The 25043-nt window shown below is 48.5% G+C and overlaps 2 protein-coding genes across 2 annotated transcripts; one reads left to right on the forward strand and one right to left on the reverse strand.

Moving 5' to 3' along the window:
• Positions 1-618: 618 nt before the first annotated feature.
• Positions 619-10137, forward strand: VTI1B (vesicle transport through interaction with t-SNAREs 1B). The gene is made up of 6 exons (XM_044272401.1): positions 619-778; positions 1248-1306; positions 3156-3338; positions 5464-5637; positions 7018-7079; positions 9623-10137. The coding sequence occupies exons 1-6, from the start codon at positions 682-684 to the stop codon at positions 9717-9719; spliced, it is 672 nt and encodes a 223-aa protein (XP_044128336.1). The 5' UTR covers positions 619-681; the 3' UTR covers positions 9720-10137.
• A 4271-nt stretch (positions 10138-14408) lies between these two features.
• ARG2 (arginase 2) lies at positions 14409-24991 on the reverse strand. The gene is made up of 8 exons (XM_044272264.1): positions 24781-24991; positions 21751-21823; positions 21322-21499; positions 20948-21107; positions 19427-19521; positions 18300-18404; positions 16557-16693; positions 14409-15080 (listed from the first exon to the last, which is right to left on the reverse strand). Exons 1-8 carry the CDS (start codon positions 24895-24897, stop codon positions 14875-14877), a joined length of 1071 nt encoding a protein of 356 aa, XP_044128199.1. The 5' UTR covers positions 24898-24991; the 3' UTR covers positions 14409-14874.
• Between the last annotated feature and the right edge of the window lie 52 nt (positions 24992-25043).

Consider the following 25043-nt stretch of genomic DNA (forward strand, 5'->3'; position numbering starts at 1 on the left):
TTCAGGGGTCCATAACTAGGGTTGCCACCCGGACAGTCTGGGTTTGTAATCCTGTGCCCGGGTACAAGCCTTTCTTAGACCACTTGCACACCTGACAGGTGGCGGTGAGCGGCGGGTGTCAGTCAGTGGCGGCAGCCGATGAGGTGTCAGCAGCGGGGACGATCAGCTGTCACTGCTGTGATGCTAGAGCAAGGCGGCGCTGTCTTCAGACACTCCCTCCCTCCTTGAAATGTTTTCTTTTACTATTGTTCCTCCTTGTGTTTCCTTTTACCCTACTGTCCTCTCTGATAATATCCTGTCTGCTTGGCCCGTTCCTCAGTGACAGCTTGCGCTCCACAGCTGGACCCACTTCCGGCCTGTGGAACGCAACTTCCGGTCCCGATGCGTTCCACCCGTGTTCGGGTTTGGCTTGAAGAAAAGGTGGCAACCCTATCCATAACACTAAGCCAGCCATAAACTCCCCCCAGCCTCACTCTTTCTCATGAGGATGCTCGGACGGCTACAAGGTGTATTCAGCGCTCCATGACTACCGCCAGGCGCCAGCCACAGAGATGCTCGTTCTCGGCGCATGCGCGGACGCGCACTAACGCGAGCAGGAAGTGAAAGGCGCCCGGTCACGTGATTCCGCGGCGCCCTGTCACATGACCGGTCGGTGGTCCGTCTGTTCCTGTAATCGCCCCGATGTCGTCCGAACACTTCGAGACGCTTCACGACCTCTTCACCGAGCGCTATGAGCAGCTGCAGAGGATGCCGCAGAGGCTGGAGGGCTGCCGCGGAGGTGACTGTCTGGCTCGGGGCTGCACTGTACTGTTGTAGCAGAGCTGAGTGTGTAATAGTGACATCAGAGTGGGTTTCCCATAGTAGCTGCATGTGTTATCTGACATAGAGCGCCCTCTAGTGCCATAGTACATGTCAGGTTTCGGACATTGGTACTTACAGGGCATGGGGTCTCTGGGCTTAGTGGGCATTGCCAGGAGTAGGTGGCAGAAATGTCAGTCCGGGATGAGCAGAGATCAATGAATCATTTGTGAGAACAGCGGTAGAAGGGATTCTCCTGTTCTCTTAAAGGGGGTGTCCAGGAGAGGCAGTAACCAGCCCTGTCCACTCCCCACTGAGGGGCGCTGTAGTTCCAGAGCTGATCGGCAGCGGTACGGCGTGCACTGACCTCAGTCAGAAGGCGAGTTCCCTTTCACGGATTTGCCGAAAGCCTTTTTTCCAACTAAGGGTCTTTTTTTTTTTGTTCACAGAGCAACATAAAAGCGTCCTTCGAGAATTTGACAAGAGGCATCTAGAAGCAAACGAGATGGTAAATATACGGGAGCCGCTTCCTCCATTTGTAATATACACCAAGGGGTTAAAGCTCGCTTGCACACTAGGTACCCCTCCCCCCCTTCCCCTATGAAATGGACTCTATAGGGGCACGACTTGTGCTAATGTCCCGCAAAAGCGCCCTGCGCGGATTGAGGCAGTCAGAAGGGTCAACCCTATTAAACTAGTAGGGTCGACCCTGCTGATTAAAATGATACCCGGCTTGTAAAAATCTGAGTAGTTCCAGAAAAAAAAGGAAATGGAAAGCTGAGGTGCACCAAAGTTTTTAGTTTTTTTTTTTGGGGGGACGCCACGACCATTTTTCACAATCAGCAGGCTCAACCCTACCAGACAGCATGCCTGGTCTAAATGGGGTGAGGGTTTTTAAAGGGTCACTGGCTTCTCATAAAGCTTTGGTTAGTGGGGGGCGCTGATCCCTAGACCTACGTCCTCAGTGTGTAGACCCCCCTCAGTTCTGCCGCTGCAGTGAGGAGAGAGACCCCCGCCCGTTCTTATGTGTCTACGACATATAACATAATGGCATTTGTCAAGGCCAGCATTGCAGTATATAGGCGCGGAGTGACCACGAGGATCCATAAACAGCTCGTGCTGCTAAGGGGTTAATAGCCCCATACATTTAGCTCAGGGCAGTTTTTTCGCATTTGTACTTAAGCCAAACCTATGACCGAGCATGAGCCCTGGTGCAGCCATGTCCTCGCACCCCCAGGCGCCTTTATATAGAGAACTAACCCGGTCATGGATGCGGGTGAACGCGCAAAAGATCCGTGCGGATTTCTGCACCCAAACCGCAATAAGAAACTTCACGCGCTTTTGCCGCAGATCTCAGCCTTTGTTTCAGAAGGGTGAAAATTGCAGCTAAAGGCCTCATGCACACAATGCAAATTGCGGATCCGAAAAACATGGAAGGCACCCATGTGTGTTCTGCAATTTGCGGAACGGCACAGACAGCCATCTATATAACTGCCTGTTCTTGTCCGCAAAACGGACAAGAATAGGACAGGTTAGATTTTTTTTTGCGGACCACGGAACGGAGCAACAGAGTGATGTCCGCATCTTTTGAGACCCCATTGAAGTGAATGGGTCCGCATCTGGGACGCAAAAACAGCGGCTTGGATGCGGACCAAAACAACGGTCGTGTGCACGAGGCCATAACCGCAGAAATAATGGATATGCTGTAGATTTGAAAATCCGCACAGCAGGAAATTTTTGGCGCAGGACAAATTGGCAAAGTGTACAGGAGATTTGTCTATTACGCTTATGTCAACAAACTAATGGATCTTATTCTAGTCTTCAGAGAGGTTTTCCGATGACCTGTCTTCTTTCTGATCGGTTGGGGTCAGACACCCGGCACCCCCCCCATCTGAGTGTCCCGACCTTCTCTCTGCTTTTCCTAGTGACGACCCGTTCATCCGTCACGTGGCCTAAGAGCAGCTCAGCCCCATAGAAGTGAATGGGGCTGAGCGCAATACCGATCCCAGCCACTATACAATGTACGGCGCTGTGCTTGGTAAGCAGGGAGGAGGCCACCACCGGTGCCTTCTCAAACAGCTGTCGGACCCCACCGATCAGATACTGATGATCCAGGTTTTTTTTTGTTTTTTTTTTGCTTTTCTTCTGACCGATCAGAAGAACGGAATTCTAAACATGCGACCTCCAATGTAAATGAGCCCCAGCCTAAAGATCAGTTGGCAGCAGCTCGCCTGCTTGTGGACGGTTTCCAAAGACCTTCTGCTATAGAGATGCTAGGTCTTGCGTTGGATGGCTATGGAAGTAATATTTTAGCGCTTCATTTAAATTAATATCTTTTTTTATTAATTTTTTTCTAGCTTTTACAAATGGAAAAAGAGCTCAGAGGGGCACCCCGGGCGTTTCAGAACCAAATGTTGAGTAAGATGCGCACGTACAGGAAAGGCCTTGCAGAGCTGCAGCGAGAAGCCAGAAGTACTAATAGCGGATTTTCTACGGACGACAGAAGGAAAGGGTTTTACAGCGCGGAGGATGAGCAGAGGGTACGTTCTGTGATACGAGGATGGCATCGAGACCAGGCGCCCAAACCCTCGGGGGTTCCATGTGTAATGGAGATGGATGCTGTGACTACGGGAAGGGAGGTAGTCCTGCATTGACCATGGGGGGGGGGGGGGAAGCCTACTGGTTATTAGCGGAGCCGCTGTGACTACTGGGCAGGTAGAGGGTCTGCTTTAACTATTGGGAGGGATCTTTGTTGGGAGTTCTCATCCCGGTTGTGTTGGCATGGCACACCTGGCTACAAGCGTGTACCAGGGAACATGCTGGGCCCCATACATGAAAGAAAAAGGGCCACTTCCAGCTTTCGTTTTTCCGTTGCGGGTGGGCAGAAGTGATATGATTGGTTGATGTGAGCTACCGCTCTCTCTTGCAGGTTTTTAATCATGCGGTGGAGTATTAGGGCTTGCGCAGACGGGCGTTCCCCGGCCGTGCCTGTATTGCGGGTCTGGTCGTTTGTGCACCGCATCACGGATGTGGACCCATTCACTTGAATGGCTCCGCAATCCGGAAAATGCAGTGTGGAACGGAAGCACTAAAGTTTGAACGGGTCTGGATCCATCTGCGGCAGCTGCGTGGATAGTGCCCGTGCCAACGGCCGTGGGCATGAGCCCTTAGAGAATGTCTGGGTTACATCTAGAACGCCACATATGTAAAAGCTTTCGCTCATTTACTTGAGCTGGTCACACCCATGAGATATCTGTCAGCAGAATACCCGTTGGGCGGCTATCTCTCCCTATACGTGCATCCCTGGCTCAGCCGAGCATGTACGGGGGAGAGCCATGAGGCCATTAGACCTCGCCAAAATCAGCCCCGTGAAGCTTGCATGTAGCTGAGCTGCAATATCGGGCACTGCCAGTGTACAAGAGTGGCTCTTACTTTCCAACCTTCGGCACTTCAGCTGCTGTGAAACTACAACTCCCAGCATGCACCCTTACTCACTCCCATAAAAGTGAAAGAAGGATTCTGGGAGTTTCAGAAGAGCTGGAGTGCCGGAGGTTGCTGATCCCTGTTCTAGTCACATGCGACCACTTTAGGGTCCATTCACACGTCCGTAATTTGCGGAACGGAATTGCGGACCTATTCATTTCTATGGGGCAGCACGATGTACTGGCCGGACACAGAATTGCGGACCTGCACTTCCCAATTCCACAATTCCGTTCCCTGAAAAAAATTGATCATGTCCTATTCTTGTCCGCAAAATGCGGAACGCACATTGCCGCTGTCTGTGTTTTGCGGACGTGTGCTTGGACCCTTAGGGTGCATTTCACTTTCACTTCTGGAAGGTAAGCTCCTTAGACTTAGAGGAGACTTGGCTGCGGATCCTTAACAAGCTGGCAGCAGCTCCTCCGTAAGGTTCCTGACCTGTATAAATCACTTCTTCGATTTCTTGTTCCTGACTCCGCCGTCTTTGGAATGCGTAGGGGGAAATCGAGAATTTCCATTTGTACCCGAACACAGTGAGATTACCACTAGCTGCCATGCTGCGTTTGTACCTGCCGTGGTTTCTAGTTGCACGTACAGTTGCCGCGCACCAAATAGTGGTAATGTGCATGCGGTTACCGCGGCTTGGCTGCTACATGTACAATGATTAAAGCTAGCCTCTAGTCACACACTTAGAAACCTGTTAGGGTATGCATTGCAGTATGGTCTCAGATTAAACATAGGGAGGAGAATTACTGCAGCATTTTACATAAATAGAGAATTACAAGTGTTTAAGTCCTGTGATCACAGCAGCATCTGCACTGATTTAAACACCTAGTCTCTCTTGCTGCATTGTGAGGGGAGGAGAGGAAAATGTAATACGAGCTAGCAGGTTTTTGTGACCAGACTGCATCTCCACTGTATATGTAGAGGCACACTTTAAGATTTAGTCTCATAAAATAACCTTTATTTAGTCCTCGACCTTAAACTATCTACTTGTAGATTATTTCCCTTTTAAAACTAGTACAGTTTTCATACAAGTACTGTAGATAATGGAGTTTTTAGCATTTATGATGATTAATCCCCTTGCCCGTTTATCTTGTCCTGTGTTTTGTACACTCGTTACCTCTTTTGATGTATATATCAGAAGAACAAGATCAGAGCGTAATTATTGAGCATCTTCTACAGGCGAAAGTAGATCCACAAAGAGCGCTGCTCCTCCAAGGCCATGAGAGCTTAAACAGGACTACAGATAGTATCGCCAGAAGCCACTGCATAGCTGCCGAAACTGATGCCATCGGCCAGGATATTGTGGAAGAGCTCGGAGGACAGAGGGAGCAGCTAGAGCGAACTAAGGATCGTGTAAGTATAAAGGGACTGTTGTGACTTCTGGGGTAGTGGATGGAGGGACTGTTGTGACTTCTGGGGTAGTGGCTGGAGGGACTGTTGTGACTACTGGGGTAGTGGATGGAGGGACTGTTGTGACTACTGGGGTAGTGGATGGAGGGACTGTTGTGACTACTGGGGTAGTGGATGGAGGGACTGTTGTGACTACTGGGGTAGTGGATGGAGGGACTGTTGTGACTACTGGGGTAGTGGATGGAGGGACTGTTGTGACTACTGGGGTAGTGGATGGAGGGACTGTTGTGACTACTGGGGTAGTGGATGGAGGGACTGTTGTGACTACTGGGGTAGTGGATGGAGGGACTGTTGTGACTACTGGGGTAGTGGATGGAGGGACTGTTGCGACGTGACTACTGGGGTAGTGGATGGGGGGACTGTTGCGACGTGACTACTGGGGTAGTGGTTGGAGGGAGAGACTGTTGTGACGTGACTACTGGAGTAGTGGATGGAGGGAGGGAGGGACTGTTGCGACGTGACTACTGGGGTAGTGGATGGAGGGAGGGACTGTTGCGACGTGACTACTGGGGTAGTGGATGGAGGGAGGGACTGTTGCGACGTGACTACTGGGGTAGTGGATGGAGGGAGGGACTGTTGCGACGTGACTACTGGGGTAGTGGATGGAGGGAGGCACTGTTGCGACGTGACTACTGGGGTAGTGGATGGAGGGAGGGACTGTTGCGACGTGACTACTGGGGTAGTGGATGGAGGGACTGTTGCGACGTGACTACTGGGGTAGTGGATGGAGGGACTGTTGCGACGTGACTACTGGGGTAGTGGATGGAGGGAGGGACTGTTGCGACGTGACTACTGGGGTAGTGGATGGAGGGACTGTTGCGACGTGACTACTGGGGTAGTGGATGGAGGGACTGTTGTGACGTGACTACTGGGGTAGTGGATGGAGGGACTGTTGTGACGTGACTACTGGGGTAGTGGATGGAGGGACAGTTGCGACGTGACTACTGGGGTAGTGGATGGATGGAGGGACTGTTGCGACGTGACTACTGGGGTAGTGGATGGAGGGAGGGACTGTTGCGACGTGACTACTGGGGTAGTGGATGGAGGGAGGGACGGTTTCGACGTGACTACTGGGGTAGTGGATGGAGGGAGGGACTGTTGCGACGTGACTACTGGGGTAGTGGATGGAGGGAGGGACTGTTGCGACGTGACTACTGGTATTTAGTATTTTGGTCTTTATGTTTTGGTCTTTAGTATTTGAGTGTAGTCCCTTAGGTTTTGAAGCCGTGTGTGTGGTTTTTCCTTGCACCTGTTCTGCTGAATCTCCATCTACCTGCCTTGCTCTGTCTTGATGCCTTTGTTAACAGATCTCTTTTCTTGCAGCTGATAAACACAGATGAAAACCTGAGCAAAAGTCGGAAGATTCTGCGCTCCATGTCTCGGAAGTAGGTTCAGACTTTGGTAATCTACAAACTGTGTAGAAAGAGAACTGATTACCCAAGGAAGAGATCGGAGAAGCCACACTCACCCTTAGGCTCCATTCACACGTCCGTATTGTGTTTTGTGGATCAGCGGATCCGCAAAACACGGACACCGGCAATGTGCGTTCCGCAATTGCGGACAAGAATAGGACATGTTCTATTTTTTTCGGGAACGGAAATACGGAGCCGGAAGTGGAGGTCCGCATTTCTGGAGCTGGCCCGCACATCGTGAGGCCCCATAGAAGTGAATGGGTCCACAATTCCGTTCCGCAAAATGCGGAATGAAATTGTGGACGTGTGAATGGAGCCTTAAGCTGACCATACATGTTGGATGTATGTCGGCCCGAACCGATTTCTGTGGTATCTGCCAACCATCAATGGTGTATTGGAGCAATGGCAGGAGAGAAGGTTCAGGCACGTTGGTCTTCAACATGCTCAATCCTTTTGTTCTTTGGGATATAAGATGGCCACCAGAGGTGTCTGCCACTGGTTTGGGCTGGGCGGCAAACGTTCAGCTGATGGTTATGTCATGTATATGACATTATGGCTGGATCAAGACTAGAGATAGATATGTAGGTGGATGCCTTCACCTATGAGCATTGTGTTTTTGGACACAAGTCTTGTAAACTCCCTATTATAATTCTCGAGCAGGTGGGCTGCAGGTAGGCCTCCCCTTTCCAGAATCCCATCGTCCGTATAGAAGAATGTGATATTGCCAGAGATAAATGTTTAATTCTTTATTCAGGTGCGGGGAAAACAATGCGTTTTGGGGTTGGACTAACCTTCCTCTTCATGAAACAGTTGACATTTCATAGAGACTGGTTTAGGTTGTTTGGCGATCATGTGCTGAGACCCTCACCAGTTACTATAATGTGGATGACACGAGAAAATCTTTTTATAATTTTAAAGTGTAACTGTCATTCTTTTTTTTATTTTTGGAATGTATCGGGGCAGTGATACTGACCATTTTTGTAATATACTTTAATAAATGAAATTGTACATTTCTATTAGAAAAATAGCTGTAAAGTGGCCCATTTTGGGCCTTAGCGACGCTCCTCTGTCTTCTGTTTACATAACAGTCAGTATTGAGCAAAGTCTCCACAGTTCTGTAAACGGAAGACAGAAGAGCGTCACTAAGGCTCAAAATTGGCCACTTTATAGCGCTTTTTCGAATAGAAATGTACGATTTTAGTTATCAAAGGGAGCCTGCGCATGCGCACTGCATGGAGCGATACTGCTGCCCACAATGGTCATCACAGTGCGCAAGTGAGATCGCAACCAGTACACTGGATGATGCAAGAGGCTTACAGGGCGGGCCAAGCAACAGGCTGGGGAGGGGTTATGTGAGAAGAAGCCCGACCGCCGCCCCCCGGGCACTTGCAAGCCCGACCGCCGCCCCCCCCTGGCACTTGCAAGCCCGACCGCCGCCCCCCCTGGCACTTGCAAGCCCGACCGCCGCCCCCCCTGGCACTTGCAAGCCCGACCGCCGCCCCCCCTGGCACTTGCAAGCCCGACCGCCGCCCCCCCTGGCACTTGCAAGCCCGACCGCCGCCCCCCCTGGCACTTGCAAGCCCGACCGCCGCCCCCCCTGGCACTTGCAAGCCCGACCGCCGCCCCCCCTGGCACTTGCAAGCCCGACCGCCGCCCCCCCTGGCACTTGCAAGCCCGACCGCCGCCCCCCCTGGCACTTGCAAGCCCGACCGCCGCCCCCCCTGGCACTTGCAAGCCCGACCGCCGCCCCCCCTGGCACTTGCAAGCCCGACCGCCGCCCCCCCCTGGCACTTGCAAGCCCGACCGCCGCCCCCCCCTGGCACTTGCAAGCCCGACCGCTGCCCCCCCTGGCACTTGCAAGCCCGACCGCTGCCCCCCCTGGCACTTGCAAGCCCGACCGCTGCCCCCCCCCTGGCACTTGCAAGCCCGACCGCCGCCCCCCCTGGCACTTGCAAGCCCGACCGGCCGCCCCCCCTGGTCACTTGCAAGCCCTATGTAAGCAGTGTATAATGGAATACGGTGGTGACAGACTCCCTTGAAAGTATACGACAGAAATGGTCCGCATCGCTGCCCCTACACATTACAAAAATATAAAATGAATGGCAGTTACACTTTAATTACTAGACATCAGAACCAGGAACTAAAAATGTCCGTAAAGCCTCATGCACACCGCCATTTCTGTTTTGCTGTCCGCAAACCGCGAGGACCCCCACACTGATCAATAATTCATCACTTTATGAGATGGGAATACCCCTGTGAGAAAACAAGAGAGCACTAGCAGACCCTGTGCCTGTGCTCCAGCCATGGGGCGGTCTGCAGTCCCACCCGAATTGTGTACGGGCTGCTGGAAAAGTGAGCAGTTCTACGGCACTAGAAGCTTCTATGGTGTGGATGACGTGGTCAAACCCACCAGCCGTGGTGTACCTGGGCTAATGACTGTGTAATCCTTTAGCGATTTTATTGCATTCGCTTATCCTTTGATATTATAGAAATGCTTCTTCTTTTTTCTTTTCTAGAATTGTGACGAACAAACTCTTCCTATCCATCATCATCATTCTCGAAGTCGCCATTCTTGGCGGTGTGGTCTACTTCAAGTTTTTCCGTAAAGCGTGATTGGTCCAGTGAAGTATGAGTACGCCTATCTCGGGGTGCGGGACGTAAGAAGCGCGGCGCGGCCCTGCAGCATGTTTGCATCGCCTCTGCTGCTGCAGCTAACAGGACCTGTTTGTTAATAAGGCAATTGTTACTTAAGCAATTCCCTGATACTTATTACACCTCCCTAGAGGTGGAGGAGAACTGTAAAGTAATGGAGACACAGAGGAGACCATGATGTGTCGCAGGTGGCAACTGTTGTTTCTTACATCATAATTATGTATTACAGTGGTCTTCATTCTTTATCATCCTTTTCCAGAATTAATATATTTTAAAGGGCATCTGTCAGCAGTTCTGTACCTGTTTTGACCTGTTACATGTGCACTTGGCAGCTGAAGGCATCTGTGTTGGTCCCATGTTCATATGTGCCCGCATTGCTGAGAATCATGATGTTTTAATATATGCAAATGAGCCTCGAGGAGCAACGGGGGCGTTACCGTTACACCTAGAGGCTCTGCTCTCTCTGCAACTGCTCTGCACTTGGACAGGGCCAGGCAGCCAAAACGTCATCACCACTGCCCCTGTCAATCAAAGTGCAGCGTGAGCGGCAGTTGCAGAGAGAGCAAAGCCTTTAGGTGTAACAGGAACGCCCCCGTTGCTCCTAGAGGCTCATTTGCATATATTAAAACTACATTTTTCTCACATATGAACGTGGGACCAACACGGACGCCTTCAGCTGCCAAGCGCACATGTCACAGGTCAGCCAGTGTCATAGGTGCAAAACTGCTGACAGATGCCCTTTACTGTAATCAAATACAATTAAAGGGGTTGTCCAGGATTTTACAAGCGATGGCCATCTCCGGATTACCCCTCATGCACATGACCGGATGTATTTTGCAGTCCGCAAATTGCTGATCCTGTCCGAACCATTGACCACATCCGTATTCCCGTTGTGCAAACAGAATATGTCGTCAATGGGTCCACCAACAAAAATGTGGACTGCACACGGACCAGCGAAACAGTCCCGCCACCACTATCGGGTTGTCAGGGGTTACGGCTCCCCTACAATGCACTAGTTCTGCAGTAGCTCCAGCCCCAGAACTGCACAGCTTCGTCCATTGTGTCGTAGACGGCGCTGGTCACGGAAGTGAATCGAAATCAACGCAGGGGTGAAGCGGTGGTGTTCCGGCGCTGGAGCTATTGCAGAACAGCTGATCAGCGCGGTGTCGGACCCCCAGCAATCAAATAGAAATGGCCAATCCTCACTTCTAAAATTCGTGAACACCCCTTAAGGCATCTTCTCTTGTCATTGCTATTTATACTTCTAATAATCTATTAAAGAGATGAAACCTCTCGGTAACTGCATAGACTTCACCCTGCTCACATGACCGGGAGTCCGCAGAGCGCCGTACTCTACCTGGGAATAGCGCCATGTTTGGTTGCGGTGGATTATACAGCAGGTACGTCAATGCCGCCGTTAGCCACAAGTTTCCACGTAGCTCCAGCCTGAATGGGTGACCACGGACAACAGCCCGAGGCAGTCTCCTATGTATCAGTTATGTCCTCTGCCCCCCCCCCCCCCACCCCCCATACCGCAAACTGTATAAATGGTTTACAATATAAGGGCTCATGCACACGAACGTGAAAATTGCGGATCCGCAAAACACAGATGCCGCCTGTGTGCGTTCTGCAATTTACGGAACGGGCCGGCCATAATAGAAATGCCTATTCTTGTCCACAAAACGGACAAGAATAAGACGTTCTGTTTTTTGTTTTTTTCGGAGCGCTGTGCGCCTCTTTGCTGCCCCACTGAAGTGAATGGGTCTGCATCAATGCGTCTCCGATGCGGAACCAAACCACGTTCGTGTGCATGAGCCCTAAGGGTATGTTCACACTACGGATTTTGAAAATCCGACTGCAAAATTCAGCAAGTTTTTCATGTTTTTTTTTTTTTTGTCGCAGTTTTGATTTAACCAATTGCTGTTTAATTCAGTGCAGAACTGCATTTTCATTAGTTTTCGCACGGATCCGCAAAAACTGCGAGGACAGATATGGAGTGGTATATTGACTCTTTCAACGACGGACACAGCACGGATTCTGCCCCAAGATAGGGCATGCTGCTTCCCATTGAAATGAGTGTGAGGCTGTTTTGAAGCATAAATGCGCCAAAAATAAATAAATAAAATCAGGCCCTATTCACACGTCCACATCTGTTTTGCAGACATTTTCATCAGTTTTGCATCTACAAAAGTTTAAGCCTAACTCACACGTCCGTGTCTGTGCTCAAATCCGTGAAAAGGTGGTCATTGATGCCTCCGTGAAGAAGTCCGCGTTTGGCCGTGTGTCCGTTTTTTTTTGACACTGCAGAGCTGAAAAATAATTTTAACAGCATCTCTTCCTAATGTGATCTCTCTCCCACCCGCTGAAGCGAACTGGGTGCGTTCTGTCGGCGAAACGCTTCCCAGTAGTGCCCGCTCCTACGGACTTTCCAGACGTCTGAACACACATATAGAATTCAATATACGTGATGGGGAGAATTGTCACCTGCACAATAAAATAAGTGATGAACCATCCAAGACGTTTCCAGACATTTTATTAAAAATAAGTAAATTCAAACAAAGAGAGAATATAGTCTATATATTCTACGTCTGTCACATAGTAAATAAGAGACAGCCCTGTGGGATCTGTCTATACATCTTAATCTAGAATAGCTATTTGGTCTGAATACTAGCTCTGCTTCTTCTTCAAACACCATGTCCGTCATCTATATCAGGGATATGAATCGCAGTATTAAAGGGAACCCGTCATCAACGTTATGTTACCCATACTAACGGCAGAATAAAGTAGAGACAGGCGAGTTGATTTCAGCGATCGGTCATTTATAAGTTAAAAGTAAGTGGTTGCCGAGAACCAACATCACAATCCTTGCAGACTGGGCCTGGAAAAGAGTCACGGCCACCGGAGAAGAGTCCTGGTTATTCATGGATTCCTGCTCTCCTGCCCACCTACCTAGTTTTCTCCCTTTCTCTCTAGGAAAGAACTGACAACCATCAGCAGATGGTCAGGAGAGCAGTAGATTAGGAATAACCAGGACTCTTCTCAGGTAGATTTGACTCTTTTCAAGGTCTGGGCTGTAATGATTATGATGATGGTTCTCGGCAACCACTTACTTTTAGCTCATGAGTGACACACCGCTGACATCAGAGCATTTCTGTCACTATTTCATGCTGCCCTCAGTGAGGTTAGCATAACGTTGATGACAGGTTCCCTTTAAATAGCGGATATGTATCCTGCTTACACCTGACAGTATAAGCTGATTCCTAAAGTCTTGACTACACACGTATCGCATTGCTTTGGTGGTGGCTGCAGTACAGTCCCTGTGTCCTACAGAGCCCTAGCACACCTTGTGCCGCCATACCGTGCTTTATGAGATGCCTTCTTTTACAGGTTGATTCTCCCCAAGAAGCAAATACCTCTAGGGACATAAATCTGTGTAATAAAAAAAAAATAATCTAATGGATCTCTCCTTCATAAGAAATCAGAAGAAGGCCTCATGCACACGACCATATATGTGTTTAGTGGTCCGAAAACCACGGATATTGGCCAAGTGCATCCCGCGCTTTCTCAATCTGCACGTCCCATTCTGTTGTCTGCAAAATAGCAAGAATAGGTCATGTATCTTTTTTATTTTGCGGGACGGACATCCGGCACATGGATGTCTGCATTTTGTTTGCAGCCCTATGGAAACTAATGGGTCCGCGTGCGATCTGCAAAGAAGGCGGATTGGACACGGACCGAAAATACAGTCATGTGCACGTGGCCTGAGGAGGTACAGCTGGGCTTTATCAGGAAGTATGGGCCCCCTATTATGGCCCTGCATATATATATATGAAGCCATAATATATGAGCCCTTTTTTCATCCCATATTCTTAACCAAAATGGAAGTTATTCCAGCAGAAGGAACAAGGAACACAAGGGGTCATTTGCTATTCAGAAATACGCCTATAATAAGCGTATTTCCGGCGCAGATTGAGGTTTTTTTGCGCCACAATCGGTGAATTTTCGCCAGATCTAAAAAAGTGGACGGGGAAGGGGCGTAGAAAATGGTGTAAATGTAAGCCAGAAAGGAAGCTGTCTTACATTTAGACGGCGCCTCTTCATAACTCCACCGCCAGCTATAGGGGTTAATTAAGACCGGCGACTAAAACGGCAGTCTTAATAGATGACCCCCATAGTCTCTCACCGTGCTTGAGAAGAATGTTCCTTCCGCCCTCTGCTGAGGTTCCTCTTTGGATAAAAAATATATCCGAAAATGGGGCCATTTTCCACCTGTGAGGTTCTCCAGTGGTTATAATACTACAACTCCCAGCATGCTTGACTAGAACATTGTTGTTTTTATAGTCCAGGAATATATTTCTCCTTATGAAACAGTACTGACCATTAAAGGGGTTTTACATATATTTTTTTTTTTCTAGGTCTCATCTGTCAATTTCCGCACGGATGGAGTCATGTGCGCCTCGGCGGTTGACATGACCCAGCAGTGACGTGCCGAATAGGAGTCATGTCACTGCTGAGGCCAGTCATTGGCTGCAGCGGCGCTTGTAACTTCGTCTGTGTGGAAGTTGACAGATGGGACCCGGAAGTCCAGTGAAGAGCACCCAAAAACGCAGGGGTGGGAGCAGTAAGTATAGATTTTTTTCACAGCTAATGCTGCCTGGGGGTAAATATAAAACAAAATTCTAGACAACCCCTTTAAATATGGCGTGCATTCATATAGCACCAGTTAAATGCCCGAATGGATTACGGTCAGTATCCAATGTGGATATCTTCAGTCCACGAAACGCTACCGATCAAACAGTAGAGTTCAGTCCACGAAATTGCAAGAAAATTTGTACATTGCATCGGTAACGGAAAAAAACCATGCAACCAGGTTATAAATGCTGCAAAACTATCACGTAACGACGCTTCCCCTTTAAATTAAATGAGCACATAAAATGCAATATTATCTGCGAGAAGCTGGTGTCAGTAGTGGATAAGAATAGGCACGCTAGCTGGGCCGCGAGCGATCTATATACCATGCCTGGTTACCACATTGTCCAAGGTCTCGAGGATGGTCACTGGCCAAAGTCATAACAGCCCTTGTCATTGAGAGTGGTGAAAGTCACGTCCTTCGCTCTTAAATCCGTATCTGCTCTTCACCATCTGTTTCGAAGGCAGCGCCTGGCGTCGGAAGCTCATTGATAATCCGGTGAGCACATTCTCTTGTCTGGCCAAGACTGGACGCCACCACGTCCACGGCTAGACTGGCGGTGGCCTTGACTTCATCGGAGGTAGCTCCAAGAATAGGGTTGACTTCTACCAGATCAATAGCTGAAAGCATTCCTGTCGAGAAATAATACCGCCATAATAAGAGGTGAATGTATACACGGTAAGGCAGCGTGCACACGATGTGGACGTATTCATTTCAATGGGGACCGCCAAAAATGCGGACATGTCCTCGAGAAGGTGTCCTATTCTTATCCAGTCTGTGGACAAGAATAGGCATTTTGACAATGGTACCTGCAAAACGTGCAGGACGCACACGGCCACGGCACGCATCCGTATTCTGCGAACCGCAAAATACAGATGGTTGTGTCACTTCAGCAAATAGCACCTATTATGTAGAGAAAGTTAATATAAGGCACCTACTAATGTATTGCGATTCTCCATATTGCTTCCTATGCTGGTTGGATTCATTTTTCCATCACATTATACACTGCTGGTTTCCATGGTTACGACCACCCTGCAATCCAGCTGTGGTGGTCGTGCTTGCACACTACAGGAAAAAGCACCAGCCTATGTGAGCTCCCACGGTCCTGGCCCCCAGAGAGGTCGGCACTTTTTCCTATAGTCTGCAAGACAGGCCATGTGAACTCCGTGCCGCAGTGCGGACCCATTGACTTCAATCTGCAACATACGACTTGTCCTATCTTTTGCGGTGCGGAGTCACGGACCTGGAAGCCCATGGAAAGGCTTCCGAATGTTTCCGTGAACTTCCAATCCATGCCTCCGCGCCGCAAAAGATACGACATGTTCCGCAACACGGGCGCGGAGGCCATACGTTCATCTGACTGGGGCCTTAAAGGGAGTCTGTCATCCGACTAAGCATAGTGCCAGATCCAACGGTGCCATTCTTATAGAGGTCCTTGGCTCCCTTTTTCAAAAAAAATATGGACATGGTACCTTTAGTGCAACGAGGGCGGCACCGTTGCTCCCATTGCACAGAAGCTCCGCTCCAGTCACTGCCCTCGGACTGTTAGTAGGTAAGTACCTAAGTTTCCCCAATGAAATCGGTGAGAAGTGTATTTTAGTTACATTCCCCATTGAAGTCAATGGGGAAGGGCTAAAATAGCCAGTGGCATTTGGCGTGTTTTTGCCGTTTCCGCCGCCAAGAACGCGCTGTTCTCAGCCTACTGATGTGCAGCTGTTTGGCTCACGGTGATTTGAGCTGTGTGAACATAGCCTAAGGTTCGGTTTCGGGGCAGTAATTTGCCTTGCGACCAAACCACGAGTGCAGGCGAAGCGCATGGGGGTCATTTACAAAGACCGGCATTTTACACTGGTCTTTGTTTCCTCCCTGCCCTGCCAAACACTTTGTGTACCTGGTGTAAAAACTACTCCAGCCCCTGACTGTTACTAAATTTGGCGCGGCCCCAGCCACTCCCAAGGCATTTAAAAAGTCGCAAAAAGAGGTCTTGCGACTTTTTCACGCCAAGAGTGATATCCACCACCTTTCTGCAGCGGAACAGAAAACCCATACTGTGTAGTCGCTGTGAATTTTCCGTACAGAATCCGCAAATCGGCATAACTTCCACTCACCAGTGCTATGTATTTCTTCTGCTATGTATATTCCTTCCCTGTAGGTTAAGCCCCCAATTACCGGGGTCCCTGTAGCTGGCGCCAGGGTGGGATCAAAGGCGTCGATATCGAAGCTTAGGTGAATTGCTCGCTGCCTCCTATTATGGAACAAATAATAAAAATTTAAAATCAGAATAATAGTTTTTTTTTAATTTCATTTTCATTACATACCGAAAAATCTGAATAAGGGCTCATTCACACGACCAGATCTGTTTTTGCAGCTCCACAAAACACGGATACCCGCCGCGCGTTCTGCATTTTACGGATCAGAACGTCCTTTTCCATGATAGAAATGCCTATTCTTGTCCGCAAAACAGACAAGGATAGGACATGTTGTATCTTTTTTTGTGGGGCCCTGGAACGGAAGTGCGGATCTTTTGCAGCCCCATTAATTCGATTCACCGCAAAGCCGAATTTCCTCGTGCTTCGTGGTAACGAATCGACTTCCCTGAAATGGCAGTAAAAAATAAATCATACTTACCTCATCCATTTCAGCACGAAGAGCCGTCCACCGCCTTCTTGATTGAAGATCCTGCGCAAAATCCTGTACGCGATGACATGTGACATCACTACGGGCTGCGCAAGATTTTGCGCTGGATCTTCAATCGAGATGGTATCGGCCAGCTCTTTGCTATCAAATGGATGAGGTAAGTATGATTTTTTTTTTATTTATGTATTTTTTTATTATACGGAAAAGGGGGTGATTTAAAATTTTATATTTTTTTACATTTTATATATTTTTTTAGTTTTTTTTTTCATTCTGAACAATCACGGATTTTTAAAATCTAGTTATTGCTCAGAATTGCTCATTTCTTATGTTGGCCTGCCACCTGGTGGACAAAATAAGAATTGCAGCTTTAATACCCTGATGCTCAGTGTATTAAAATCAATTACCGGCATGCTCACTAGCCACAGAGGATGCCGGTAAGAAGCCCGGAAGCGGGCATGTAAAGGCTTTAATTACCGCGATCAGCATTATTAGTGTCACCCTCGATGCTAGGGAGGCTCATCCCCGTCCCCACCTGCCATTGGCTGCTCCCCCCTTCCTCGATTACCGGATGTTTTCATTCGCGCACGGGGAGAAGCAGCAGCGGCGGTGCGGGGATCAGAAGCGGAGCGTGGATCCAGGTAAGTATATTCAATGTGGGGGGCCTGGTATATTTGGGGGATTTTTTATACCCTCGGATAACCCCTTTAATATTAATCACCGTTCCCTGTCATTGCACCCGCTACTTACACGACACGTGCGTCGCGACAAAGTAATTTGTCACAAAGCGAATATTTTTGTAAAATTCGGTGAAGCAGCCATATCGTATTTTCCAATACTTCGCTCATCTCTAGTCCACATCCGATCCGCAAAATTGCGGATCGGATGTGGAAAGTAAAATATGGTCATGTGAATGGGCCCAAATTCCTATGGCTTCTTTATGGTCAGCGACCTCCTTAGGTGCTCATGCACACAGTCATATCACAGCTCAGTTCCCATGCAGGTTTAAGGGAAAAGACAGGAAAAAAGAAATTGCGCCATATTCCGCTGAAAGTTGCGTAAGGCTAGCATGGAGTGATTTTTTTCTGGTATTTAAGCTGAAAACCCGTAGGTTCCCCGCCGGATACCAATGGGGGTCCAGCTCGGCCGCCTACGGTCACTCTGGTGGTCTCTCTGCCAGAACAGATTACGGGTGTGAACCTAGTATGATCACTTACCTTCCCAGTAGCTGATCAAATGTACGTTCCATGACCTTCTGGATTCCGATGCGATCGATCTGTCTCATTGAGAAGAACGTGATGTTGTACTTCTTCAGGATGAACCTAAAAAGGCAAAGTATATTCTGTTATTCTGGAGGATGGAGCGCGTCCCCAGGACGGACACTGGTCGTATCAGCTGAATCTAACGATACCTTTCACTTAAAGGGGTTGTCTGAGTTGTATTTATTGATGACCTATCCTCATATCAGATCGGCGGGGGTCCGACACCTGGCACCCCCGCCGATCAGCTGTTGGAGCCGTGCCAGCGCCGCCTCCTCTTCACTGTTTACCTTCTCGCCGTTGCATCTGCAGCAGTGAGCAGGTGTAATCCCATTCATTTCAATGGCAAATGAGCAGTTAAGTGCAATGAGGGCGGGTCAAAGTCACCCTGTGCACCATTGCTCCTCCTGCTTCCTCTCCGGCATGACTGCCAAGATCAGGTTCCTGCTTAGTCATCTCACCTGGCCCTGTCAATCAAGAAGGAGAGGGAGGGGCTGGTGGAGGAAGCAGGAGGAGCAAGGGTGCACAGAGTGGCTTGGGCCCGCCCTCAGTGCACTTAACTGCTCATTTGCCTATGGATTAAAAGTGCTTCTTCTCCAGAATGAAGCAACGGATCGCTAAGGGTAGGGTGTCTTTACATTCAGCTGAGCGAGCCCTACAAGACAATGGGGGTCATTTATTAACCAGAAATGTATTTCTGGCTCAGAAGGTCCTTTATAACTCCAGTGGATCCACCGCCAGCGCAGGGGCGTATTAAGACGGGCATCTAAAACGCCAGTCTTAATAAATGTGCCCTATTGTGCCTGGCTTGATACACTCCCTTTAAGGCTGTTTGAGGTACTAGGAGGTTCACTTTCTTAAAGGTGAATGACCCTTTCCAAGCCATAATAACCTGTGTTTTGCGCAATTGTGTGATCCCACCACTGGAACACCCATCGTCACTAGAAGGTAAGTTTCAAGCTTGAGCGGCGCAGTGGCTGAGCATGCGCAATGAGCGCTTGTACTTGGCTATCTCCGGTAGTCCCCCATGGACAGCCCCTTCCATACTGGTCTGGGAGTTAGTGGGGTCTGCGGACCAAACTTACTGTTCAGCCGCATCCAGATCTCGGAGGCCGATGTACACAATATCTGATGACGAAATACACGGTTTAGCCCAGGAGAAACCAGGAATTAAAGGCACCTGCAAAATAAAGACGTGAAGCATGACAAAGGGTTAAATCCGTAGCTAGTCCATGGTACATCTGCGTGTAGAATCCTGTCCAGGATTTGGGCCTATGGTCAGGATATGCCATCAATATGGCAGTAGTGTCAGTGCTGGAAATACACAGCGCCATTGTCTGGGTGGTGGACGGAGCTGGTTACTACAGCGCTGAAGTGAAAGCAGCTCCGTCCACTACACAGTCAATGGAGCTGTGCAGCTACCCCGAATCAGCTGATCAGTGGGCGTGGCCACCACTGGTCAGATACTGGTAGCCTATCCTGACAATCTGGACAACCCCTTTAAATTCCTGTGTCCTGCACTCTCCTGCAGAGAAACTGATGCGCGTTCAGGCAACCACTAAAATGTATGTATTTAACCCCTTAAGGAATGGACCCAGTTTCCTTTAAAAATTTTCTATTCCCTTTTTTTTTTTTCCCCGAGACAAGTTATCATTTTTGTTAATGGCATAAAATGGGAAAAAATTCTTTGTGGGGTGAAACTGAAAAGGTTATTTGGGTTCGGATATCGCTGTGCGTTAAAAATGACAGGACGCCCTTATTCTGCGGCTCAGCGCGATCACGGCGATACCAGGTTCGTATAGTTTTTATTTTGTTCTACTACTTTAAAAAAAATAAATTAATTAAAACCGTTGAAAAAAAAATGTAAAATCTAAATTTTGTTTGCATCGCCATTTCTGACGCCCATACGTTTTTCATAATTCTGTTTGCAGAGCTGTATGAGGGGGGTTGTTTTTATTGTAGTTTTTATTGGTACAGTTTTTGTGGCAATATACGGCTTTTTGATCACTTTTATTCCATTCTGGCGAGGGGATAAGGTGACTAAAAATGATGAAAAAAAAGGGCATTTTCGGAAGCTACGATACCGGTTATGTTTACTTTTTTAGTGTTTATTTTTATATGTAAAATTGGGAAAGGAAAGTGAATTGAATTTTTTATATTTTTTTGTTTTTTTTAACTTTTTTTTTTTAACGTTACTACTTAAGAGACTGAAACCTGGAATCTTCTGATTGCTTGTCCCATACACTGCAGTAGAATACTATTGCAGTCTATGGGCTTCTGACTTACAGGCAGTTAACCATGACAGCACTGAGAACCTTCAGGAGGTCCCAGGTGGTCATGGTAACTGATCGAAGCACCTCGATGTCTGCGGTGGGGGCTACGATTGGGAGGCAAAGAAAGCCCCCCCGTCTAACCCCCGCAGATGTAGCGTTCCACAGCATATGAAGGGTTAAATGACCAGGATCCCGTGTATGGAGCGGACTAAGCGCAGCAGCTTGACTCTGTCCAACGGACCTCCATACCACCCCCAAATGCCCTAATGGGGGCTATTACCAATAGTTGTCTACACCAGAAAGACCCTTAAATTCAGCAGTGTGTAGTCATACCTTGTCCTGGAGCTCCTTCACGAGAAAGGACACTGGCTGGCCATGGAGATTTCCTGACATGGTTGTCAGGGGGGTGTTGATATCTGCGTGTGCGTCCACCCAAATTACACACAGGTCTGGATACTGTTGGGCATGGCCGCTGACGGAGCCAAGAGCCAAACTGAAAGACAGAATGGGGAAGGGGGGGTGTTACCACTGTAGTCAATGGGCGCACTTTCAATGAGGCCAAGTGAGGCGCCCTAGATACTAGTCGCGGAGGTGGCAGGGCCACTGTGGAAGTGCTCATTTCTCTATAGTCAACTGTATCCCCGTAGGGCTGGGTGCACCCCTGACTGTAGTTGTACTGAAGGTTGCGAGATGGTCCTCACACCTACCTGTGGTCTCCTCCCAGAGTGACACACGTGTGACCAGCTCCGATGACTCTGTTCACTTCTTTAGCCAGCCGCTGACAGGCCAGCCCGACCGTCCGGGGGTATTTAACGGTGTTATTGTAGAGCTGATCATCAGGAACCTGGACAAAGTTGAGATCTCCAACATCATAAACGCTGCATCCTGGAAAATAAAATGTAGGCCTCATCTCAGCTGGGTTCCTCAGTGGCCAGGTTCACCATGATAGGTCACTTCTGCCCCTCAGACACATGTACACCAGCGTACTATACTAAGAGACTGCCATGCTCCATCTGACGCCATATAGGACGGTGCTATACGGAGCACCATATGGCGGCACACACAGACGTACTTTTACTTGCCGCACTAACCTAAGAAATTGCCAAAACTTCAATCAAACCAATAACATTCCTCACCAATGCTGGATAATCTGTCGATGAGTCCGGCGCTTCTGATGGCAGCCGGTCCGTGTTCTGTGCCTTGCCATTTCTGAAATAAAGGGCAGGATTTTTCATCACTGACACCGAACCACAACAGGATTCACTCATTCATCTTTCAGTTCAAAAGTTGGGACGTGGAAACCGTCAGCAGGCAGGCTATAGGCTGCTGACGGATCCCAGACCTGCGTCAATACCTGAGGCTCATTACATGAATAGCCAGACGTATAATCAAATCTGAATGCCAGATGAGTAGAGGAGCGTCAGAGGAGCCAGGGGGTGAATCAGTAATGGGGTGGGTGAGCGCTGCGCAGGCGTTCCTGCGTACAAGCCACTAAACCTGAATATCCTACCAGCTAATGCACCCAGTCATGTCAGTCAGTCTCCTAGACGTCAGTCTGACCTACTTAGAAGAATCCTACAGCACAGTAAAAGGTGGCAACATGTCTAAACAGCAAGTCCTGTCCATAAAGATGTCACCTCACAGCTTACAGGACTTAAAGGGTTAATGACATCATATAGTCCATGATGATCTCTTTCTATCAAAGCTAGAACCAGCCCTGCACCTCACATGGATCCAGAGATCTCCACATTCATTGCTCAATTAGCTCTGCTACATTTTTTTTTTTAGGATGAGAGCTCGGAGGTGAGTCCTTTCTGCTGCAGCTCTCCCCCTATCACAGCTCGGAGGTGCGTTCTTTCTGCTGCAGCTCTCCCCCATCACAGCTCGGAGGTGCGTCCTTTCTGCTGCAGCTCTCCCCCTCAGGGGGGGTGTCCTTTCTGCTACAGCTCTCCCCCTATCACAGCTCGGAGGTGCGTCCTTTCTGCTGCAGGTCTCCCCCTCAGGGGGTGTGTCCTTTCTGCTACAGCTCTCTCCCTATCACAGCTCGGAGGTGCGCTCTTTCTGCTGCAGCTCTCCCCCTCAGAGGATGTGTCCTTTCTGCTGCAGGTCTCCCCCTATCACAGCTCGGAGGTGCGTCCTTTCTGCTGCAGCTCTCCCCTTCAGGGGATGTGTCCTTTCTGCTACAGCTCTCTCCCTATCACAGCTCGGAGGTGCGTCCTTTCTGCTGCCGCTCTCCCTGTCATAACTAAGGGGGTGTGTCCTTTCGCTGCAGCTCTCTCCCAATCACAGCTCAGGGTCCTTGTCTTTTTTTAGCTGCAGCTCTCTATTACAGCTTAGGGAGAGTGTCCTTTCTGCTGCAGCTCTATCCCTACCACGGTTCATGGGGAGTGTCCTATGTGCTGCTCTCTCCCTATCACAGTGCAGGAGGCGTGTCCTTTGTGTTGCAGTTCTCTCCCTCTGACTGCTCAGGGGAAAGTCTTTGTGCTCTCTCCCTTTGTCACACCCTCTAATAGTAGATATGGCTGCTTGCAGTTAAAGGATGGAATTGAGCATGTGCGACCACCTCAGCAATGTTACTGAGATGGACAGAAAAATAAGGAAGAGAGCAACCAGCAGGTCGTATACCTCAGTATAATGCACATTCATCACCTGCAGTATCCAGGTGCTGGGTTAAAGAATGGAGACAATTTTTTGTGGGACGTCCCTTTAAGGAGCTGCTGCCAATGTCGTAATAGCAGACACCACAGGACACGGCAGAGGTCTTGGGGACGTCCTGCCCTGAGGGGTCACAGCGGGCACAAGGGAAACCAGCCAGGTTTTAATGTTATGGCTGATCAGTGTATACACTGTAATATACAGTACGGTCATGGAACGTGTCCAAAAACGTCACGTCCTCAAATACTTTGGAGAGAAGTCATGTAGTAGGTGGGCGCAGAGACCGCGTCATGTCTGACTAATACTCGGGATGGAGTAACTCCCAGCACATGTGGCTTCTGGGCACACAGTCCTCCTAAAGGCGGGAGGGATAGAGAGATAGAGAGATAGATAGACAGACAGACAGATAGATAGATACGAGATAGATAGATAGATAGATAGATAGATACGAGATAGATAGATAGATAGATACGAGATAGATAGATAGATAGATAGATACGAGATAGATAGATATGAGATAGAAAGACAGATAGATAGATAGATAGATAGATAGATAGATGCGAGATAGATAGATAGATAGGAGATAGATAGATAGATAGATGAGAGATAGATAGATAGATAGATAGATAGATGCGAGATAGATAGATAGATAGGAGATAGATAGATAGATAGGAGATAGATAGATAGATAGATAGATATGAGATAGATAGATAGATAGATAGATAGATAGATATGAGATAGATGATAGATAGATAGATAGATAGATAATAGATATGAGATAGATAGATAGATAGATGATAGATAGATAGATAGATAGATAGATAGATAGATAGATATGAGATAGATAGATAGGAGATAGATAGATAGATGAGAGATAGATAGATAGATAGATAGATAGATAATAGATATGAGATAGATAGATAGATAATAGATATGAGATAGATAATAGATATGAGATAGATAGATAGATATTAGATCGATAGATATTAGATAGATAGATAGATAGATAGATGATAGATAGATAGATAGATGCGAGATAGATAGATAGGAGATAGATAGATAGATGAGAGATAGATAGATAGATAGATAGATAATAGATATGAGATAGATAGATAGATATTAGATAGATAGATAGATAGATATTAGATAGATAGATATTAGATCGATAGATATGAGATAGATAGATAGTAGATATATATTAGACAGACAGACAGTAGATATATATTAGACAGACAGACAGTAGATGTGACATACTGTAGACAGACAGTAGATATATATTAGACAGACTGTAGACAGACAGTAGATATATATTAGACAGACTGTAGACAGACAGACAGCAGGCCTCCCCTCCCCTCCCGCTCACACATCTCATGCAGTTCTTATGTAACCTGCTCCCCTTACATAACCCACTGTATGTGATGTCAATACCTGATCGCTACACGGAGGACTACTACCCCTATTATCACACCGATGACGTCACTGACGCATGATAACTGGTGATAACGTCCTACCTGGCCCTTGGAGAACGGGGCCCCTATAACGGCCACGGAGTGCGCCCGCCTCCTGTGCAGGCTCTGGGTGCTGCTCGTCTTCCTGAGGAGCCGGAGGAGGCCGGAGCGGAGCGGCATGGTGCGGGCGGTGATGGAGGAGGATGCGGCGCTTCCAGCAGCTTCTCTTTGTCACAGGCTGGACCCGGGGAAATGTGCTACACAAGCATCGCATAGGGCACTACATGACACCTCGGGCCCCTCCCACTCCGTGACGTCAGCGCGGG

The sequence above is a fragment of the Bufo gargarizans genome, chromosome 11 (assembly GCF_014858855.1).
Source record: "Bufo gargarizans isolate SCDJY-AF-19 chromosome 11, ASM1485885v1, whole genome shotgun sequence".
NCBI lineage: Eukaryota > Metazoa > Chordata > Amphibia > Anura > Bufonidae > Bufo > Bufo gargarizans.